The sequence below is a fragment of the Gopherus flavomarginatus genome, chromosome 1, assembly GCF_025201925.1.
Source record: "Gopherus flavomarginatus isolate rGopFla2 chromosome 1, rGopFla2.mat.asm, whole genome shotgun sequence".
Classification (NCBI taxonomy): domain Eukaryota; kingdom Metazoa; phylum Chordata; order Testudines; family Testudinidae; genus Gopherus; species Gopherus flavomarginatus.
Genome location: NC_066617.1, coordinates 182,266,731 through 182,287,041, shown reverse-complemented (window position 1 = coordinate 182,287,041; position 20,311 = coordinate 182,266,731). Strand labels below are relative to the sequence as shown.

The window sequence follows — 20,311 nt, the reverse complement described above, 5'->3', positions numbered from 1 at the left end:
TCCCTCCACCAAGATTTGAAAGTATCTTGTCCCCCCATTGGTCCTCTGGTCAGGTGTCAGCCAGGTTCACTGAACTTCTTAACCCTTTACAGGTAAAAGAGACATTAACCCTTAGCTATCTGTTTATGACAATTGTGATAGACCCAGGCCAGTTGGGAACAGAAGAGTAGTAGAAGGGAGATGTACTGGCCACTAGTTAAGCAGTTTCCTGTTCCCTGAGTGACCAGAGCAGGGCAGTGGCGAATTAACAAATTTGCCGCCCGTAGGCCCACAAAAAATTGTGCGCCAGCTCACCTCCGGTCCCTCGCAGTAAACCTAGGAGGGAGGGGGGAGAAGGGGAGTTGTGGCGCGCTCGGGGGATGGCGGAGGTGGGGTGACGGTGAGCTGGGGCAGGGAGCGGTTCCCTGCCCACCCCTGAAGAGTTACTCCCCACGCCCGCTGGCCCCAGGTCACCTCTGCTATCCCCCAAACACGCTGATACTCACTTCTCCCTCCTTCTCTCCCTCCCAGCGCTTTTGCGCGACAAGCTTGGGAGGGAGGGGGGAGAAGGGGAGTTGCGGTGCCACTCGGGGATGGCAGCAGTAAAGCAGAGGTGAGCGGGGGCTGGGAGCAGTTCCCAGCCCCCCCCCCGGGTTACTCCCCGTGCCCACGGGCCCCAGCTCACCTCTGCTGTGCCTCCTCCGATCGCGCTGCTACTGGCTTCTCCCTCCCTCCCAGCACTTTCACACAGCAAGCCTGGGAGGAAGGAGGGAAGCACGGTGCACCTGGGAGAGGAGATGGGAAGGGGATTTAGGGAAGGGGCAGGGTTGGAGAGGGGGCGTGAGCAAATTTGCCGCTCCGGCAAATTTGCCACCCTAGGCCTAGGCCTTGTTGGCCTAGGCGATAATACGCTGCTGTAGCAGAGGCTGCTCCAGGCTAATGAGAACACCGGACTCCAATTAACCTGCTAAGAGTCAGGTGAGGCTGTTAAGCAACTGACTCTAATTAAGGCCCCTCTGATGCTATAAAAGTGCTCACTCCAGTCAGGCCAAAGGGAACCAGGGAGATAGAGGAGAGGAAGTGCATGCATGTGAGGAACTGGGAGCAAGAGACGTACAGGAAGCTGAGAGTGATTAGGCATACTGCTGGAGGACTGAGAAGTACAAGCATTATCAGATATCAGAAGGAAGGTCTGGTGGTGAGGACAAAGAAGATATTGGGAGTAGGCCATGGAGAAGTAGCCCAGGGAGTTGTAGCTGTTGTGCAGCTGTTCCAGGAGGCACTCTAGACAGCTGCAGTCCACTGGGCCCTGGGCTGGAACCAGGAGTAGAGGGCGGGCCCAGGTTCCCCCCAGATCTCCCAACCCCTGATCAAACACAGGAGGAATTGACCTGGACTGTGGCTTCTATCAGAGGGGAAGATCTCTGGGCTGTTTCCCAACCCACAGGGTGAATTTGTGAGGTGAGCAAATCCACCAATAAGCGCAGGACCCACCAAGGTAGAGGAGGAACTTTGTCACAATATATATAGACTCAAATATGCAAAACATAATTACATAACTTAAGGATACAGATTTCGCTACATAATTGTAATATTTAGCTAAATTATGACTTCCTTCCTTTAGGTTACAGGATATTTCACTGAGAAACATGTTTGGTAATCGTATGAGAGAACGATATTTTGATACAGCTTCAACATCTATGATTACAACTTAACAGTTTTCCTCTGTCTACTCTCTCCTTCCTTGCACTTGCACTGGCTACAAAAAGAATGAAAAATTAGTTAAGATGAGACATAGATGGTGATCAGAAAGGAGAAAGGAACTAAGATACATGGTGAGGTGTTAATAGGGAATTTCTTTCAGATTCTCATATTGAATTAGTATTAAAGAGATCAGTTGAAAGTTTGTGAGAAAAAGTTTGGGCCTAAAGAAGTTTACGTATGATTTGATGTCACTCAGTAAACTCAGAAGATTGAAGGAATAGTGAAGTCCAGTTAGCAAGGAACGAACACTATTGATTTTAATTGTGTCTCTTACAGAAAGATCTTTTCATGTCCAACTCTAGAACACAGAGAGCAGAATCAAGATCAGTATTTAAATATACTTTTTTCTTGTTCTGGTTTAGATAAGGAGAGTCTAAATTGGGGGAAAGGGAAATTGGCTTTCATTTATAGTCTGGAATGGGATGGTGTAATGTGTGGTTAGCACACATTTCTTTTTCTTTTTTTCCTTCCCCTGTTTATTGTCTAATAAAACAAATTCCTGCAGTATGCATAAAGGAAGATTTAAAGAATAGATAAGCTTCTGCATTGATATACATAACTAGAGCTAAGTAGTTCAATGAGTAACATCAATTTGTAAAAAGTCAGTTCTGTTAGGCTTAAAGAGCAAACTTGGTGATCTGATTCAGTAAGTCTGACAAAATAATTCATTTGCGGGCAATGATACCAGTATATGTATCTGTCAGACCTTCCAGAACAAAGCTCTGCAAAACGTGCATGCCTACAGTTATCTTTTTACCCTTGGGCTGAATAAAGCATTACTGAAACATACGCATTCCACAGAGTAGCAATTTGACCCAACTGCCTTTTCTTCCATTTTAAAGGGGTGTGGGGCGGGGGGAGAATCTCATTATCCTAGACTAAACCCTGCATCTTTACTCTGTGTCCTGAAGTATCGGACCAACTGTCTATCACTTCTTCTTTAAAAAAAAAAAAATTCTCCAGGTTGACATCTCAATTTAGGACATAGTTAAGTCATTGAGTCTTCTTGTGAATCTGTCTTTGAATGTGGGAATGTGGTCATAGGTTCCTGTTCACTCAGCTAGCTGTCTTTCAAGTGTTCTTCATGTTGGAAGGGAATATAGTCACCTCTAGGTATTGATTATTGACCCTTCAAATGGCATTAAAGAAAAGTAGTGTTTTTTATGAACACAAAATAATTAACTTTCTGGACATTATTGAAGTTCCATTTCAGTTCTATCTCCCTTCTTTCTGGCAGTTCCCTCAAAGGAAGACATCTTTCACCCTTAAACTCTTTCACTTGTACCATAATATGACTGCTTATTTTTTTCTTTGTTCTGCAAACCTGATATTTGAAGAAAGGATTGCTAGTATGCGTGAACACTGCATTACTTCATGCTGCTTAGTTACTTTTCTCATATTTTCTTCATTGCCACTGAGGTTTTTTGTTTGTTTGTTTTTTGTTTTTTTCCAGAATAAAAAAAGTCTGTATTGAGATCCATGTTGATCTTAGTTTAAGTTCCAGATTTTTAAATAATTTGTTTAAAAAAATATAAAATGGTACCCGGGATGTGTGCTGCTGAGAAACAATTATAGTTGGCATTCCATACAAATAACCATCCAAAGCTTTGGATGATTAACTATTCTTTCTGAACATTTTGAGTCTACAAAACTAGGAAGAAAATCTCACATTATGAGCATTCAGACATTTCACACAATGTTTCCGAATCAGAGTGTACGATAACTTCTTCATTTTTTGCATGAATGATAGACTTTTATAGGATAGGCTGCTGGACCACTCTGTCACACTGCAAAATCTCTGATTATCTGTGCAATATCAGGAGGGATCAGGACAGATGAAAATGAGTGAGTATTGGCCACTACCTGATGTTGAACTATATCTCATTTAGATTTTCCAAGGCAAATTATCCGACCTACCTGATTTAGGGTTTTTTTATGTAGTGTTTAATTGAGGACTTAGCAGTATGGTTTGTAAATATTGCATACTGCTAGTGTAAATATTTTTAAATGATCATAAACACTTAGAAGTTCTACTTTTTTTTGTCTTTTTAACACATCTGTGCCATAACTGTTAGCTAAAAGCAAAAAAATAAAATAAAGCCAACCTCCAAAATAGCTAATAGAAAACCAAAAACTATATATCTTAAGTATTTAACACATTCAGTCTCACATGTTAATTTCTAACATTTACTATTACATATTTTAAAGCAATACTTGTATAAAGAAGACCTTTACCCCATACTCTGCTAACATGAAGGTACCCAAAGTACTACTACTACTACACCAATACAGAGTAAGAGACCGTCCATTTTCAGCTTCATTTGTCCGCTACTCTGGCTCTCTATCCTCAAGCCTTATGGAAGATTCTGTTGTATGATTTAAGAAAGCAGAACCACAGGGCTTTAAAATTCTTCCATTTGTTTTAAAATGAATACATTCAGCACTCTACTTCCACCAGTCACAGGGAATAGATTTTCTCCCTTGTCCTTAATATATAGTGGGATATTCTTGTCCAAGAAAGCAGCCACATGTTTAAATTGTCATAGCTGTACTGAAGTCAGTGGAGCTATGCTGATTTACATCATCTGAGTTCTAGCAAAACATTTGAGAAGCGTTTGCATTTTAACATTTGATATTTCTGTACCATGTGTTTCTATGTTCACTTCACGTGGGGAGAACTGAATTCTTTTCATTCCTGTACATGGTAATAGTTACTATTCTCATGCCAGAATATCTCTGTTTTGAGATAGAAGAAAATGATATGTTCTAAATTTGCACAGTCTTCTGCAGAGGATTTGATGGGACTTGTGTGTGTGTGGTTTTTTTTTCTTTTCTTCCTATCTTAGGTACTTAAATGATAGCTACTGTAGTATCTGAGTGCCTCACAGTCTCTAATGTATTTGTCCTCACAATACTCTGTGAAGTAGAGAAGTGCTCTTACCCCCCATTTTACAGATGGGGATCTGAAACACACTGCAACTAAGTTAAGTTGCCCAGGGTCACACAAGAAGTGTGTTGTGGATCAAGGAATTGATCCTAGGTGTGTCAAGTCTCAGGCAGGCACCCTAATCATTGAACCATCCTTCCTTTTAGGAAAGTAGGAAGTTCAGTTCTGTTGGCTGATGGTGTGGTGGAGAGGACAAACAATGGTTTAATTTATTTTTTGGTTTGGTAACTTATATTGTGTACCCCAAGTTATGGATAGGTGCCACTTTTTATTATTTTTTTAAGAAATCCAAAGAAATTAAATAAAAATAAATTCCCTTCCCACTGCAGTTTTTTCAGCACTGCACATGAGACAATACTTTTATATCCCATAATCTGGAAGTAGTATAAAAGAATCAATAAGAATTTATGCGAAATTCCCATCAAATTACAGGCAATAAAACTCTCTACTCGGGTATATTTTCAGTCTTCCCCCTCCCCCCTACTTTTTCTTATTTGCTTTTATAGCTAAGTTTAAATGAAATTATGTGAAATTTTAACATTTAAACTCTTTTCTCTGAGAATATAGAGTTAAATTGGCTTCTAACTCAATTATGTCTTGAGTTGGTGGTCTTGTTGTTTCCCGTTGGTGGTCTTATTGTTTCCCGTTGGAAAATTATGCAGCTAGAAATATATGCTCACGGGGAAGTTACAAAGACATCATCCATGTCTACTTTACACATAAATTCCTCACTCTGAAATTAGTTACTATAAATATATACTGTTGTCCATTGAACTACTTTAGCAATTAAGCCTTCCAGGAAAAAAATCCTAGAATGTTACCCCACGAACTAAGCCATTTTTTATTTCCAGTATCCCTTTTAGGTTCTGTAGTTTCAAAAGTGAATCCTGCAATATTATTGTTAACTCCTGATTTTCTTTGCAAGTGGCTCTATTAATGAAAAAAATAGTAGTGAGAGAGCAGACACTTTTGACTTGTTCCCCTTTTTCTTTTGTTAGGGATATCAAGACATTCATGCTGCAGATTAAGTGTGAGGTATTTGTTTTCCAAATGTGGGACTAAATTGATATAATTCAAAACAGCCAATTAAGAAAGGCCATTCAACCCAGTCAAGGGATTTCTCTGCTTCTAGAGTTAAAGCAAATTTCTATTTCTTTGACCAAGCTGAATGGATGCAATTTAATGTGCATGCTAGATTGTCTGAGGGTTACCTTCCAAGGGAAAAATGTTTCCTGTCTTTTGTGTATCAGTTGTTGAATTGTAGTCTATAGTCTGGTTGTCATTATTATATCATAAATTTGTAATATCTTTGTTTAGAAATGAAATCAGATTCTAGAACCAACACTCATTTCTGCATCTCTCCTCTCCATGTGTCAGTATTCTGATTACCATGCTGCATAGCTTGCAGGATTCTACCTTTCTCTTGTACTTTTGGCATAAAGTACACATCAAAAGCATTAATTCCTGCTGGAAAACTGAAAAACTAAAAAGTATTGTAGTAATATAGATCCTGGACTTTTTTCCATGTTTAGGCTATTTTATAATCATCTACATTTCAGATCAGGATATAATTTCTGCTAACCTAATTGCAACATCTTGTGATGTTTTCTCAAAATAAAGCTTTATATCTCTGGAGAGATTTACATGTTGAGAGATTATATATACATAAAGTAATCCTGAAAAACTGATTAAATATGTTTTGGATTGTTCATCATACCCCCATTGTTTTTAATTTCTTTTGAGCTGTCTTTCTAAGAAAATAAGCCAAAACTAATTTACACCCATGCTCATTGTCAGATAAGCACTGCATCATTTGAAATGGGAAGTTGTCTCCCTCTCCTCACCATTAAAATAATGACCATGCTTTGCATTTGCCTTGTAGAGGACTGACACTTTTTAAGGTCTTATCCAAAACCTACTTAAATCAATATGAAGACTGCCAATGACTTTAATGGATTTGAATCAAGTCTTTACTTTGTATCTGCCTCAACAAGTCTTGAATTTTCTCATACCTGTGCATACTGGTTTTGGCTGAAACTGGAAGTATTGAAATAATGTGAGGAAATTCAAGTTAGGAAGGGTGGTAAAATGAAAAAGATTATTTTATGGTTCAAGTACAGGACTGAGAATAAGAAATCAGTTCTAATTTCAGCTCTGCTACAGGCTTCCTGTGTGACCTTTAGTGAGTCATATAACTTCACTTTTTATCGTAATTTCCACATAAGAAAAATGGTAATAAAATGTACATACCTCACAGGGATGTTGGGAAGCTAGATGCATTGGAATATGTAAAGCCAATGTGTCAGAAAATTGCTAACGCACTCTACTCACCTGATGTCCCCCACAGTTAGCATCTTGACCCCAAGATACCCTCTTTCCCACATCTACTACAAAGATTTTCAGGATTCATCAATTAACTGTCATATGAAAAGCATAGACAGACTAATATTCACATGATTTTCCACTGTCAGCATATATCACCAAGAGCACAGAGGTTTCTTATAGGAATGCACCACTGCAGTGACAAAAGCAAAGAGAACCTTATTCTCCTCTGCCTTTGCAATCCCCAAATCAAGGCCAGCAGAGACCCACTCACATTCACGGCATAGTGAACCAGCTAATCAGCCCAGACTGTTCACCACAAGCCTCCGACTCATGCACTGACTTCTGTGAAGAGCTTGAAGCAGAGCTCTGAACTGGACTGTATGGTATTAACCACTTCACCAGTGCTGAAGAAATTTGTCCACATCACATACCAACATACCATGAGTTCTAGAAGCCCTTAGCGACACTTGAGACATCACCTTTGAAAAAAAAAATCTGTGCTTCTGCTGCCTGGTAAAGGCCTATGGAGAACGACAGTGATCACTGCTAATGGAAATTATCAGCTCCTTCTTTAGAGAAACAAACCTGTGAACTCCATTGAAAAATGCAATAGGCCCCTGTGCGCACACACACACGCACCACCCACAGCATCACAAAAACAACCCACGCCACAGGAAATGTCTCTAACTATTGTCCCATCTCTACACCTAGGTAAAATCACTGAGATAGATAGTGACAACTGAGCTCCAAAAACATGTAACTGATGGGCTTAAGACTAAGGGGCAGCACAAGGACAGCCCTAGTAGCACTACAGGGCCTCTAACTAGATAAGAGAAGTATATGTGGAGAAATTAGGTTTGGATGAGAAAAAAGAAATACACCACATAGCAAATCTTTCCTAACATCAAGGAAAGAGTAGAGGTGATACACAGAGGCTAAGCTGAAGTATTCTGGTATCTCAATGTTTTTCAACTTGTGTATTTCTGTGTTCCATCTCACCAGCAGGAAGTACTGAAGTCTGAGGAGAGAAATTGGGAACACTTATACATCTGTCAAATCAAAATAATGTTCTGCATATGCTCAGTACAGAACATCTGGTGATCCCAAAGCATTTTGTAAGATGAATAAGCACCAATATCCCTTTTTGTAGATTGTGTAACAAGGTACAGAGAGGTAAAATTACTTGCCTGAAGTCATGTAGTAAGTCAAAGTGTGAGTTTGGAATATATATCTGGTCTCCAAAGTCTCAGGCCTGGGGTAATTCCACAGGACTACAGTCTGTGTTTGTTTTGCCCCCTAAGACAGGACTTCATCAGTACTGTTGTAATTTGCTGCTAGCTTCTCTGGCTTACAAAAACTACTTTTATCTAGAAGAAGACTTCTTCAGGATTTACTTGTTTAGATCATTAATGGCTCAGTCCTGCAAGATGCTTAGCACCATGGCCCCAATCCATGCTTAATTTTAACTACTGTTGACTTTAATGGAACTGTTCAGATGCCTAAAATTATACACATGTTCAAGTGCTTTGCTGTATCAGGGCCAGCGCACTCAACATCTTGCAGGAATGATCCCTCCGTGAATACAGTATATGAAACCTTCTTATGGTAGTTAGGGTCTTGGGCAATTTTTGTAGAACAGTTGCTTGTAGAGCACTTGTTTAAACTATTTTTCCTGTTCTTTTTCAATGTGCCTGATGGATTTCACTGCAGTCCTGTCTGGAACTGGCTAATTGTGTTAATGGTATTAAAGTAGTTCAAACTTACTTATTCTGTATGCAAAATACGTATACAACTACTGAGCCAGAACTTGTACACTAGAAGGTTATTTGTTTGGAAAGCCTACTGTAATTTAGTGGAAGTAATAGCATGCTGTGTGCGCCTTTCTGGATTTTTAAAACTTGAATTTAAGCAATAAGAATTGCTGTGAGGTTCCTTGAAACATTGGGATTGGGAAGGGGAGAAGTGATGGAAAAATATGATAAGTTTTCTATTTTGTTTCTTTATTGTGATTTTTCATTCAGTGGGTATTTTTAATATATATGTTTCAAGAAATATCAAATACAGTGGATGTTATGAAATTTTTGGTGTTTTGTTTGCAGTGGTTAAACTAGTTATAATATTTCCAATATTCCCTACTTACCATACTTACCATAAATATTCCATCCCATTAAATATAAAGGGTTTTTTTTTCAGGTTACTCTGTATCATTTAGTGTATAAAAGAGATGGCTGACACAAAACGTACAGTTTTTGCTCCAATAATGTTTGCTCAAATTTGATATGTTGATGACAACTCTTTTATCCTATATTTCCTTCAGCTACTGTAGTCTCATGCCAAGGAAACATTTTTATTTTAATAGAGGAATTAAAACTGTGAGTCCATTTGATTTTATTTATTGAGATGACTTTTCCTGCAACTGCTGCTAATTTATTTTGTTTAGAATACGAAAATTTAGGCAATAAAGTATTTTAATGTAAATTGAGTGCTTGTGAAGGATGCTGCCTCTGTTTTTTCTACTGCAGCAGAAAGCTTACTCAGTGATCTCCAGTTTATTCCAACCCAGAACCGGACTGTCTACTTGTGGTTGTGAGAGGGTAGTTACTCTTCAAGGTTTTGGGCACTTTTTGCAAGACTGCCAACAAGGCTGCCAGCTGTGGTAATGTTTTTTGCGAGTGCTTGCCTCGCAGAAACTGGAGTAACACCACCAAACTCATTTTCCATAAGCTACTGCACAGCCATCAAAACTTGCCCTGGATTCTGTCTTGTCATTATAACCAAGTCAAACAATAGTGTGTGTCTATCACAAGGGTAGGCAACCTATGGCATGGGTGCCAAAGGTGGAAAGCAAGCTGATTTTCAGTGTCACTCACACTGCCCGGGTTCTAGCCACCAGTCAGGGGGGCTCTGCATTTTAATTTAATTTTAAATGAAACTTCTTAAACATTTAAAATACCTTATTTACTTTACATACAACAATGGTTTAGTTATATATTATAGACTTATAGAAAGAGACCTTCTAAAAACGTTAAAATGTATTACTGGCACGCAAAACTGTAAATCAGAGTGAATAAAAGAAGACTTGGCACACCGCTTCTGAAAGGTTGTCGACCCCTGGTCTATAATTTATTCATGGTTTCTTTGCATAGTTGCATAATTGCACTTGTTTTTAATCATTTTTGCCTTCTGTTTGGGCTAAACCCCAACCCCTCGTTTATTTGGGCAGAGTTCTATAATGAGTGCCACTAAAATATAATACTTATCTTAAAGTATCTGTGGGCATTTGGTATAACTGCTGGTATATTGTAAGTTAATGTGTTTGATATAATAGTATGACATAAGTGTGAACTTGTCTATTTGTTACATTTAAGACTGTAAGGATATTTTTCACTTCAGGCTTTTCATACTCTTCAGTGCCAAGCTACATGTTGTACTTCTCCATTATAAGAATCTTTATGCCAGTGGTTCTAGCAGAACAAGTAGAATATTTTACTTGTAAGCATTCCCCACATACACATTAAAAACTGTAACTCTCTTGCTTTTGTTACAGTTCCTCTTTGTGTCTTCTCGACAGTGTAGAGTCCATTGTATAACAAAGTATGTGCTGATTTCACAAAATTGCTCTTTATAATAAATATGTAACTGGAAATGTGTATAAGAGGTATTTTGGACAGCTTCACCTTGTCTTGTTTTCAGCAGATTCTTAATGTGCTCTATAACATTTTGGAATAAAATCATAATAGTTAGAGATGTGAAAGGACTATTACATCAAGTCTATCCCCAAACAAGTTCAGGTGATACTTCCTTACACCACGCTTGTTCTTAGACAAAATACCAAAACTGGCAAGCAAAAGCATCAAGAAAATTATCAGATAATTTGTAAGCTACCCTATCTTTCTGGCTTAAAAAAAATTCTATGTTGATTTCAAAAGAGAGTTTCAGAGGTTTTTTAAAATATTTCCTGCTTTTTGCAGATGTTATAAATAGTCTAGGTTTTTAGGTACATTTAACCATGTTCTTCATAATAAGAAACATATATAATACGTTGAAGCATCTGTGGACAGGGTTTTCTGTTTGTGTGGCTGAATAGGAAGGGATAAGGATTGTAGGATACTTCTTAGGAGATAATTAATTAATATTAAATAATCTGCAGCTCTTAAATTTAACCTGGCTATCTCTCTGATTCAGAGAACACATTTTTGGTGTAGCTTTTTTTTTTTTCCCTTTGGTAAGACTGTTACATCAAATTCAGACTGTGCAGGCTGTGAGAACTTAATGTAATAAATTCTGTTCTATAACTTTCATGTAATCGGGATTTTTTTTTGTTTTTGCTTTCTTTAATTCCCTTCAGGCAGCCAAGGGCAATTTCCACTCACACAGAATGTTACAGTTGTTGAAGGGGGAACTGCAAATTTGACCTGCAGGGTTGATCAAAATGATAACACCTCCCTCCAGTGGTCAAATCCAGCTCAACAGACTCTGTACTTTGATGACAAGAAAGGTGAATATATTTTCTTTAATAATTTGGAAATATTTTATGATAATTATCTTAAATGAGACAGATCATTCATTTATTCCCAAACTGTTTTAATATGTACCTGTATTTATGTTAAATATTAAATATTTTTGTTTGCTAGGCATAAACTCTGAAGAGTCGTTAACTCATAATTTTTTATTAAATATACAGAGTTTGTTTCTAACTCTCTCTTTGATTGAAGTTATTTTTGTAATGTATATCTTACACTATTTTCATTGCCTACATTAAGTGGTTGGAGGAAAAGAACAACATTTTTCATGATTATGGCAAGCTGAACTGGAAATCCTTGTTAAAATGTATTTTGAAGGGCGGGTTAAGGAGTGCTGTGTGAGGAGGGGATGTAGTAGCCTGTAAGCACCATATCTTGTCTATGGTAGTTAGTGGTGGAAGGATAAATAGTATTTGGCTCAAGTTTATTGGATTTTGTTTGTTTTTAAACAATTAGTATGCAGTTACCATCAAATGGTTATTCAGCCAAACTACTAATCAATTAGTTCACTTTTATATTTACTGCCTGAGCTTTACTAATTACATGATCCATAGGTTGTGATGGTGGTCTACCCAGATGAAAAAAAAAGCAACAATTTCTATTCCTTTTCATAAGACAAACATTGCTTATTTAATAGGGTTTGCTGCCAAGATTTGTGCATCCATCTAACCTGAATAAGCCAAGAAATGTATATTTTTCAGTACAATGTTAACAAGGGAATGCCCTTAGATTTCATACATAAAAACATTTGAGAATTAACAGAGCTAAATTTCGTAAAATCTGTTTGGCTTCAGAACTGCAATAACCTTGATGTTGGCTCCAGCAGTAACAAAGCTTGATAGAGTTTATATTTAATCCTTCAGTGAGGACTCCGTTCTGCAAGATGCTGAGTACTCTGGCCCATATCCAGCAAATGGGAGTACTCAGGAGCTTAAAGTTAAGCACTGATGAAGTGTTTTGCTGTATGCTGGCAAAGGTGCTTAGCATCTTGCAGTATCAAGCTTGAAGAGCAGGTTTTGTGTGGATCTTTGTACTTGATTAAAAGCAGATTTGAAAAGCAGTTGCATTATATCTACAGAACCTGCAATCAAAATATTTTCAAACCGAATAAGTGTCATTGCTACTAATATAATAAGCAAAACAGAATCTAATTAAGATACTGAAATGGTTCCTTTTTCCTGTATGTAACTATTTTTTATGTGTAATCATTTCATTTGCAATTTCCTTTGAGTCTCAAGTATGCTCTGGATGTTGGATTAACGATACATAATGAAGGGTTTGTCATGTGTTAATATTTCTAAAACCCAATCCTGCAACCCTTATTCCTGTGAGTAATCCCACTGCTTTTGTGTAAGTAAGGAATACCTGCATAAGTAAAAGTAGTGGGTTTGAGCTCTTTTGTAGGTGAAACCCAATATCTAGAACTTCTATACATTTAATGATGTTTTAAAAGAAGTGCAGCAATAACATTTATGAGTGGTTTGTTGCATAGTAAGTATTTGTGAGCAATTTATATTCTCTACAGAAGACACAGTAGGCTAAAGAAAACTTAAAGAACTGCAGTTTTCATTGAACTTTAAGCTCTGTCCTTAGACTCTGAGGAATATGTGCAGATTTATTTGCAGAGGAATTTACTGTCCATCTGTTACATAGGAAAACTGCTAAAATGATCCAGAGGTATGCCTGATCTTAAATCATGCATCTTCAATTATTTTACATTTATAAGGCATTGCATCCTGTTCATGTGACAATCCCATCCTTGACTACACTGCTGGGAGAAGTGAGCAGCAGGATAAAATGCCATGCAGAAGTCATTGCCACTCTCTTCCCACTTCTTCCAACTCAAATTATGGTTTCACAGCTTTAATCAGCAGCTCTGTCTGTGTGTGCGTCCACTTATGCCTAAAGGAAAGATTTCTCCCTTTGGGTCTTGTATTGCTAGGATGGAACTCTAGCTCTGAAAGCTTAGAAGGGTATCCCTCGGAGACAGCATTAAGTCCATCCTGAGGCCAATATTGAAACAGAAGTCTGAGTCAGAGCCCTCTCTTCTTACAGGCACTTCATTTGTGCCCATTTAGGCACAGAGAGCTTACTCTTAGGTGCAGTAGATCTGCTTCATCCATTGATTCCAGTGTCCAGACATTCAGAGTTCTCCACTGGTTTTGGCCCTAGCTGCATTACACATCTCTCTCCCTTCATAGCCATGTAAACCTCCTGGTACAGTTGTGTTTATCAGACCCATTAAATCAGTGGAAAGGAATAGGTGGAGACAGACAGACAACTCTTATAGGAGTTGAATCTATGAAGCTCACTCTCACATGAGATCAGAATGACCACAGACCCCTCCACATTCAGAATTAAATTAAAAATAATACATGCCCTTGACTTAACATTCCACCAATAAATTATGCACCACCACGCCACACACACCCACAAACTAATCAAGCTATTTCTTCTGTTCGTTGGAAGGAAGAGAGAGAGTGCCATTATTATTTCTATTTTTAAATACTTGGAAGATGCTCAGGTACTACTATAGATGGGGGCCAGATGTGTATCAAATACATGCCTGGTGTGTACAGCAGCAGGAGAGTAAACTGACATAGACAGTACGCAATAGAACATGTTCCAGAAGCAGAAAAGTTACCTGTGGATGAAGAGGTCTGAAATGTCCTCTCCATTTCGCTCTTCTTCATGAAGGTCCTAATGTTTGCAAAAACTAGAACTACAAGATGGTGGTACAGAGGGACCTAGAGCCAGGCTGTCTCATCCAAAGAAAATTTCTGATGATAAAAAAGACATGTTTAATGTAAATATAGTCTATTTTTGTGAATTAAATCAGTGAGGTATTTGAGAAGAAGCATTACCTACTTGGTTAAGACAATGGGACTGGATGGGAAGAGATGGTAACATTATTGGATTCACCTAATGGTGCTACTATTCGGGGCTTGTGTAAATGAACACTTAGGTAAGGTGACCAGATAGCAAATGTGAAAAATCAGGACAGGAGGTGAGGTGTAATAGGAGCGTACATAAGAAAAAGACCCCAAAATCGGGAGTGTCCCTATAAAATCAGGATATCTGGTCATCTTAGTTTGCAGCATGCTGGGGTGAATCTACCCCACGTTACTGTGTTCCTCACTAAGTAACTCTGTGGGTTCCACTGACACACACTAAATGTTCCCTAGTGTGCTTTAATCTACTCCCATTTCAAAGTGTGATAGTCAAAACTGACTGAGAAATGTTTAGTGTGCAACAGCTGGGTCCACCTGAAGAGTTTGTGTGTGGCAGGCTAGTGTGGGGTAGATTTACACATGAGCTTTCAACTAAATAAGTGGTCATTTAGACAAGCACTGGGAGACTTCCAAACTTTGTGACTGAATAAGCAGGCAGCTTGATCTCAAAGAAATGCTGATAATTAGTTTTCATGCAGTTGTCTCTTCAAATCTGAACATATCATTAAAGTTGGTCTTGTCTGCTCGAGTGTCTCTCATTCTAGAATATTTAGATGTGGTGCTACGGCCTACATGTTATATGCCTATAAACAAAATATGGGAAAACATTAGAGACTGGGATTCTGTTTTTAACTTGACTTGTCATTGTACCTCACATTCCTGTGTCTTTGGTCAAGTCACATAACAGATGTCTTCTTTTTTCCATGAGAAAAATGGGACTAATAATGAATACCTTCCTCACATGAGTTTTGTGAGATGTAAATAACTCATGTTGGTAAAATTGTCCAAGATTCTTGGTTAGAAGGTTCAGTAAAAAAGTCACATTATTATTTACTCATTTATGAATTATAACTATTCATTGTTTGCAATTAGAACACCAAAGATATTAATCACATTTTCCTTTCATGTCATAGATACATATCAAAACTTAACCCACACCCCAAATTACCCTAAAGTAAAAGCAAATACTGTCCATTAATATCAATTGCATATATATATATATAAATATAGTTGACGCACAGGAAGATTTTTGTGTTCAAGGATGCTTTAAACTCAACTGATTAAATATTTATGAATAAAATGAGTTACACAAGTAATATTTTAGCTTGAGATGTTTGATGGTGTGCTTATATAAAATTAAAAGGAATAGAAAATTATGACTAGATTTTTCTTTCAGGAAAAACAATGACCTATTTTAATGACCTGTTTATGTGAATGAATATATCAGTTAGGTTTTTGTTTTTAGACTCTCATGGCTTGGATTGGATAAAAGATTTGTTAAAAATTTGAGACTAGAATGTGATTAATCCAATCTGGATATGCAAAGAGTGAAGCAGTGGGGGGGGGTAGGCAATGAGCCTTTTCCTTCTTTGTTCCCTAAAAACTGTAAGACACATCTAGATTAGGAAAACTGATCTGCTGCTAGGGTGATGGGGAAAGCGGTGGATGTGACTTTAGCAAAGTTTTTTATACAGTCTCCCACAGTATTCTTGCCAGCAAGTTAAAGTAGTATGGGCTGGATGAATGGACTATAAGGTAGATAGAAAACTGGCTAGATCATCGGGCTCAACTGGCAGTGATCAATGGCTCAATGTCTAGTTGGCAGCCGGTATCAAGCGGAGTGCCCCAGGGGTCAGTTCCTGGGGCCGGTTTTGTTCAACATCTTTATTAATTATCTGAATGATGGGATGAATTGCACCCTCAGCAAGTTCACGGATGACACTAAGCTGGCGGGAGAGGTAGATACGTTGGAGGGTAGGGATAGGGTCCAGAGTGACTTAGACGAATTGGAGGATTGGGCCAAAATAAATCTCATAAGGTTCAACAAGGACAAGTGCAGAGTTCTGCAGAAAAGGACCTGGGGATTACAGTGGATGAGAAGCTGGATATGAGTCAGCAGTGTGCCCTTGCTGCCAAGAAGGCCAATAGTATATTGGGCTGTATTAGTAGGAGCATTGCCAGCAGATTGAGGGAAGTGATTATTCCCCTCTATTCAGCACTGGTGAGGCCACACCTGGAGTATTGTGTCCAGTTTTGGTCCCCCCTCCCACAGTAGGGATATGGACAAATTGGAGAGAGTCCAGCACAGAGCAATGAAAATGATTAGTGTGCTGGGGCACATGATTTACGAGGAGAGGCTGAGGGAACTGGGGTTATTTAGTCTGCAGAAGAGAAGAGTGAAGGGGGATTTGATAGCCTTCACCTACCTGAAGGGGAGTTCCAGCGAAGATGGAGCTAGGCTGTTCTCAGTGGTGGCACATGACAGAACAAGAAGCAATGGTCTTAAGTTGCAATGGGGAAGGTCTAGGTTGGATATTAGGAAACACTATTTCACTAGAAGGGTGGTGAAGCACTGGAATGTGTTACTTAGAGGTTTTTAAGGCTCAGCTTGACAAAGCCCTAGCTGGGATGATTTAATTGGTATTGGTCCTGCTTTGAGCAAGGGATTGGACTAGATGACCTCCTGAGGTCTCTTCCAACCCTGATATTCTATGACCAGGACCAGGTAATTTAAAAAAAACCAACAACATAACTTTACCTGTTTTTAAACAGAACTTGGCAGCTAGTGAAATCCATGTTGTTTAAAAGGTGTGAACTAACATGCTTTAAAACATAACCTATTTTCCTAGTTTAGACTTGGCACCATAGTTTCAGGACAGGGAGAGACCAACAACAGTGGCTACTTCTTCCGTGCTCTTAGGCCTTGTCTTCCTAGGGAAACCAAATGTAGATATGGCCAGAGTCATTCTGCTTCTTCCCTCTGCCTACCGTTGCTTTCCAGCTCTCCCTTCCTCCAAGCTGTGGCTTAAAAACCACATATAGCCATTTGTTCATTAATTCTTCTTAATTAACCTTCATTTGAAGTGTGAGTGTGAAAATGAAAGTAGACAACAGTCTCATTTTACCAATAAGCACTTGGCGAACTTTTCTTTGGACAAACAGTTGCACAGAACCACTGCAGGTAACAGCTATTTGTTGAAGAAGACAGTCTTTACTACTACTAGTACATCTTCACTTTTGGCTGTAGAAGAGCATTTATTCCAAGAAAATATATGCAAGTTAAAATTCTTAGGAAGCAGATGCAAATTACATGCTGCACATGAACAGATTTTTTCACCTACAAAATTTTCAATTAAAATGAATAATTACCATAGAAAGCTCTGTATCACGTTATGCACACAAGTATCCTTAATTATATAGCTCCCTTTCAAAGAAGCACAACACACAGCAATGCAGAACTGGCAGAAATGTGATTTTTTTTAAATGAACATACGTGGGGGGGGTTTAAAAAAATTATTTTCATCTTTATTTCTTAAAGCAGTGGTTCTCAATCAAGGGTGTGGGGCCGCCAAGCATGGTGGCCATTAGACTATCTAGGGCCCACGGCAGAAAGCTAAAGCCCCACCTCAAGGGACTGCAGCCCAGGGCCCCACCACCCAAGTCTGAAGCTGAGGCCTGTAGGCAACTTAGCTTTGTGATGACCGCTGTAATATGAGGCCCGAGCAACTGCCCTCCTTCCTACCTCTTAACGTCAGACCTGGCTTTTATATGCAGAAAAACAGGTGTTGTGACACAGGTGGGCCATAGAGATTGTATTGCATGTTGGGAGGCCTCAGAAAGAAAATGGTTGAGAACCCTTGTGTTAAATGATGAAAGATGAGCAATAAACAGAGAGGCATAAGGAAAATGCTGGGCCAGAGGTGTTTGATAAAAAGAAGATTTAACGCAGATCCCTCATTTAACGTTCAGCCTTTTTTTTATAGTCTAATATTTTATACTTATTTTGGTCGGGGGTGACGGCTTAGGTAGAGAGGGATCTAGAAACAGATGAAGCCCACGTGTACTGTACAACCAAATGATGGCGAGTTTGTTTGATCTCATCAGTTTAGTAAATGATGCACTCAGATTATTTTGAAAAGGAAGAGACTGGTATCTGGCTAACACACCTCAGTGTTTTTGTTCAGTCTGCCAAACTAAACTGGAGGAAATATATGCTCTTTACTTTGACAAGGATTTGGCATGTCTGTTGATAATAAAATGTGCACTTCTGTTGACACTGATCATAATTAGTTTGCCATGAACTGACATGCCAAATCTTTGACAAGAGTTATGTCTGCTGCTAATCATTGTTGGGTACATTCTCTCTTACGCTATCATCAAATAATAGCACTTTGATGCCTTAGTAACACATTAGTGAACAAATTTCAACTTCAGAATTATTCATCCTTAGAGTGAGAAGATGTTTCCTTAGTTGACGTTTGTTTATGTCGCATATAATAGTACTTGGCACTTAGGGAGTTGTGTATCACCAGAGGATCCCAAAAGTTTTCAAAGATGCTGCTGCATTAAATGTGGTTATGAGTGGACACTTCACTTGCAGCATCTCCCAGAAGCATTCTGCAGTGGAGAATGCAGATAGGCACAATGCCACAAGTGAACCTATAGAAACACCCTCAGGTATTTCAACTGACATTTGTTTCACTATTTGCTCCCCTACAGTGGGGGCCTTGCATAATTACCCTGTGTGGGATGAGAGCAGGCCCAGGACATGTCTATTTCAAAAAAATGATGTCTTTGGAGTATGTAGTCCCATGAAAACATCTCCTAGGATTTGTAGTAGGCATGTTAAATAGTATAATTGTCACTTATTACGCCCATAACTCAGTGTAGAAAATAAAGTGTGTGTGTGAGTGGGAGGTAGGACAGAAAGATAAACACAAAATAACACCAACAGACAGTGAAGATGTACCAGTGTCCATAGCAGACCACCACCTTAGATTGTGTGGGTTTTATAATTTTTTAGTTTATAGAAAGCTACTCTTTTTATTGCAGGGGTTTCGGTCAATTGGTTTGTTTTTATTTTTCCTGAACCCAGACAATTTTAGCCGGCAATCTTTAAACAATGAAGAGTTCAGAGTTGGAAGTTTTCAGTGTGCATTGTAAAGCAGAACTTTGGTTTAGTGGTTTTTAGGTCTTTTTCATAGTTTTAGCATAGCTGTTCACAGGCCTTTGATTAGTTTGAGCTTTTCACTTAGGTTAGATTGCTTGGTTTCATTGTCACAGTAGTTGCTGATATCTCATGTAGCTTTGTATTAAGAAGCCATTTGTTAACACACACAGTCTGGCCAGTTCTCATTCTTTTTTAAGGCACATGGTCAGATGTGTTGGGCTAAATAAGTTTGGCCAAGAATTTCAGAAATGACTAGTCATCTGAGTGCCTGTATTTGGGTGCCCAACTTTAAGACTCCTTAAAGGGGCCTGATTTTCAGAGGATGTTGCTCAGCACTTTCTGAGAAACAAAGTTCTTTAATGTTTTTAGCTCTAAGAGTCTCAGGTTGAGCCATTGAGCATCATTTGTTTTGTGCACTGCTTAAAAGATAAGAAGTAAAGCAGACAGGTTTGTTAAATATAACTTGGGGAAACATTTTTTTTTGTAAATGAAATATGTAACAGTAAGTATTTTCATTATAATAAATTAATAGAATTACTTCCACTTCTACCATTTATTTTTTTCATCGGGACCTGGTGACAAATACTTGGAAATATTAAGGGAGCAAATAAACATTTTGTAGCAATGGTAGTGAAGTCTAGGAGTTTGCATTATTTTGTGCTGAAGTATGGATGTTTGCACAAATTAAGACCCCTAGCTCTGCAACCAGCTATATTGAGAATGAAGTTGATTCACTGAACTATGATGAGGTGAAGAAGTGGTTATGGTAATATTGCTAACATTGCTTCTTCATTTAGCTTCATTTTATGTACACTAGTAATTTTTTTTTCTTTTTGGATGACTACAATTATCATATGAAACAACAAATACA

The 20,311-nt window shown here is 38.5% G+C and overlaps 1 protein-coding gene across 4 annotated transcripts in view; it reads left to right on the top strand.

The window, feature by feature from the left end:
* CADM2 (cell adhesion molecule 2) overlaps nucleotides 1–20,311 on the top strand; it is a 1,084,078-nt gene that overhangs the window by 815,226 nt on the left and 248,541 nt on the right. For all 4 annotated transcript variants that reach the window (XM_050959378.1, XM_050959357.1, XM_050959368.1 and 1 more), the window contains one exon: nucleotides 11,364–11,513. In XM_050959378.1, the coding sequence (XP_050815335.1) occupies nucleotides 11,364–11,513 (150 nt within the window). The remainder of the gene's footprint in view (nucleotides 1–11,363; nucleotides 11,514–20,311) is intronic.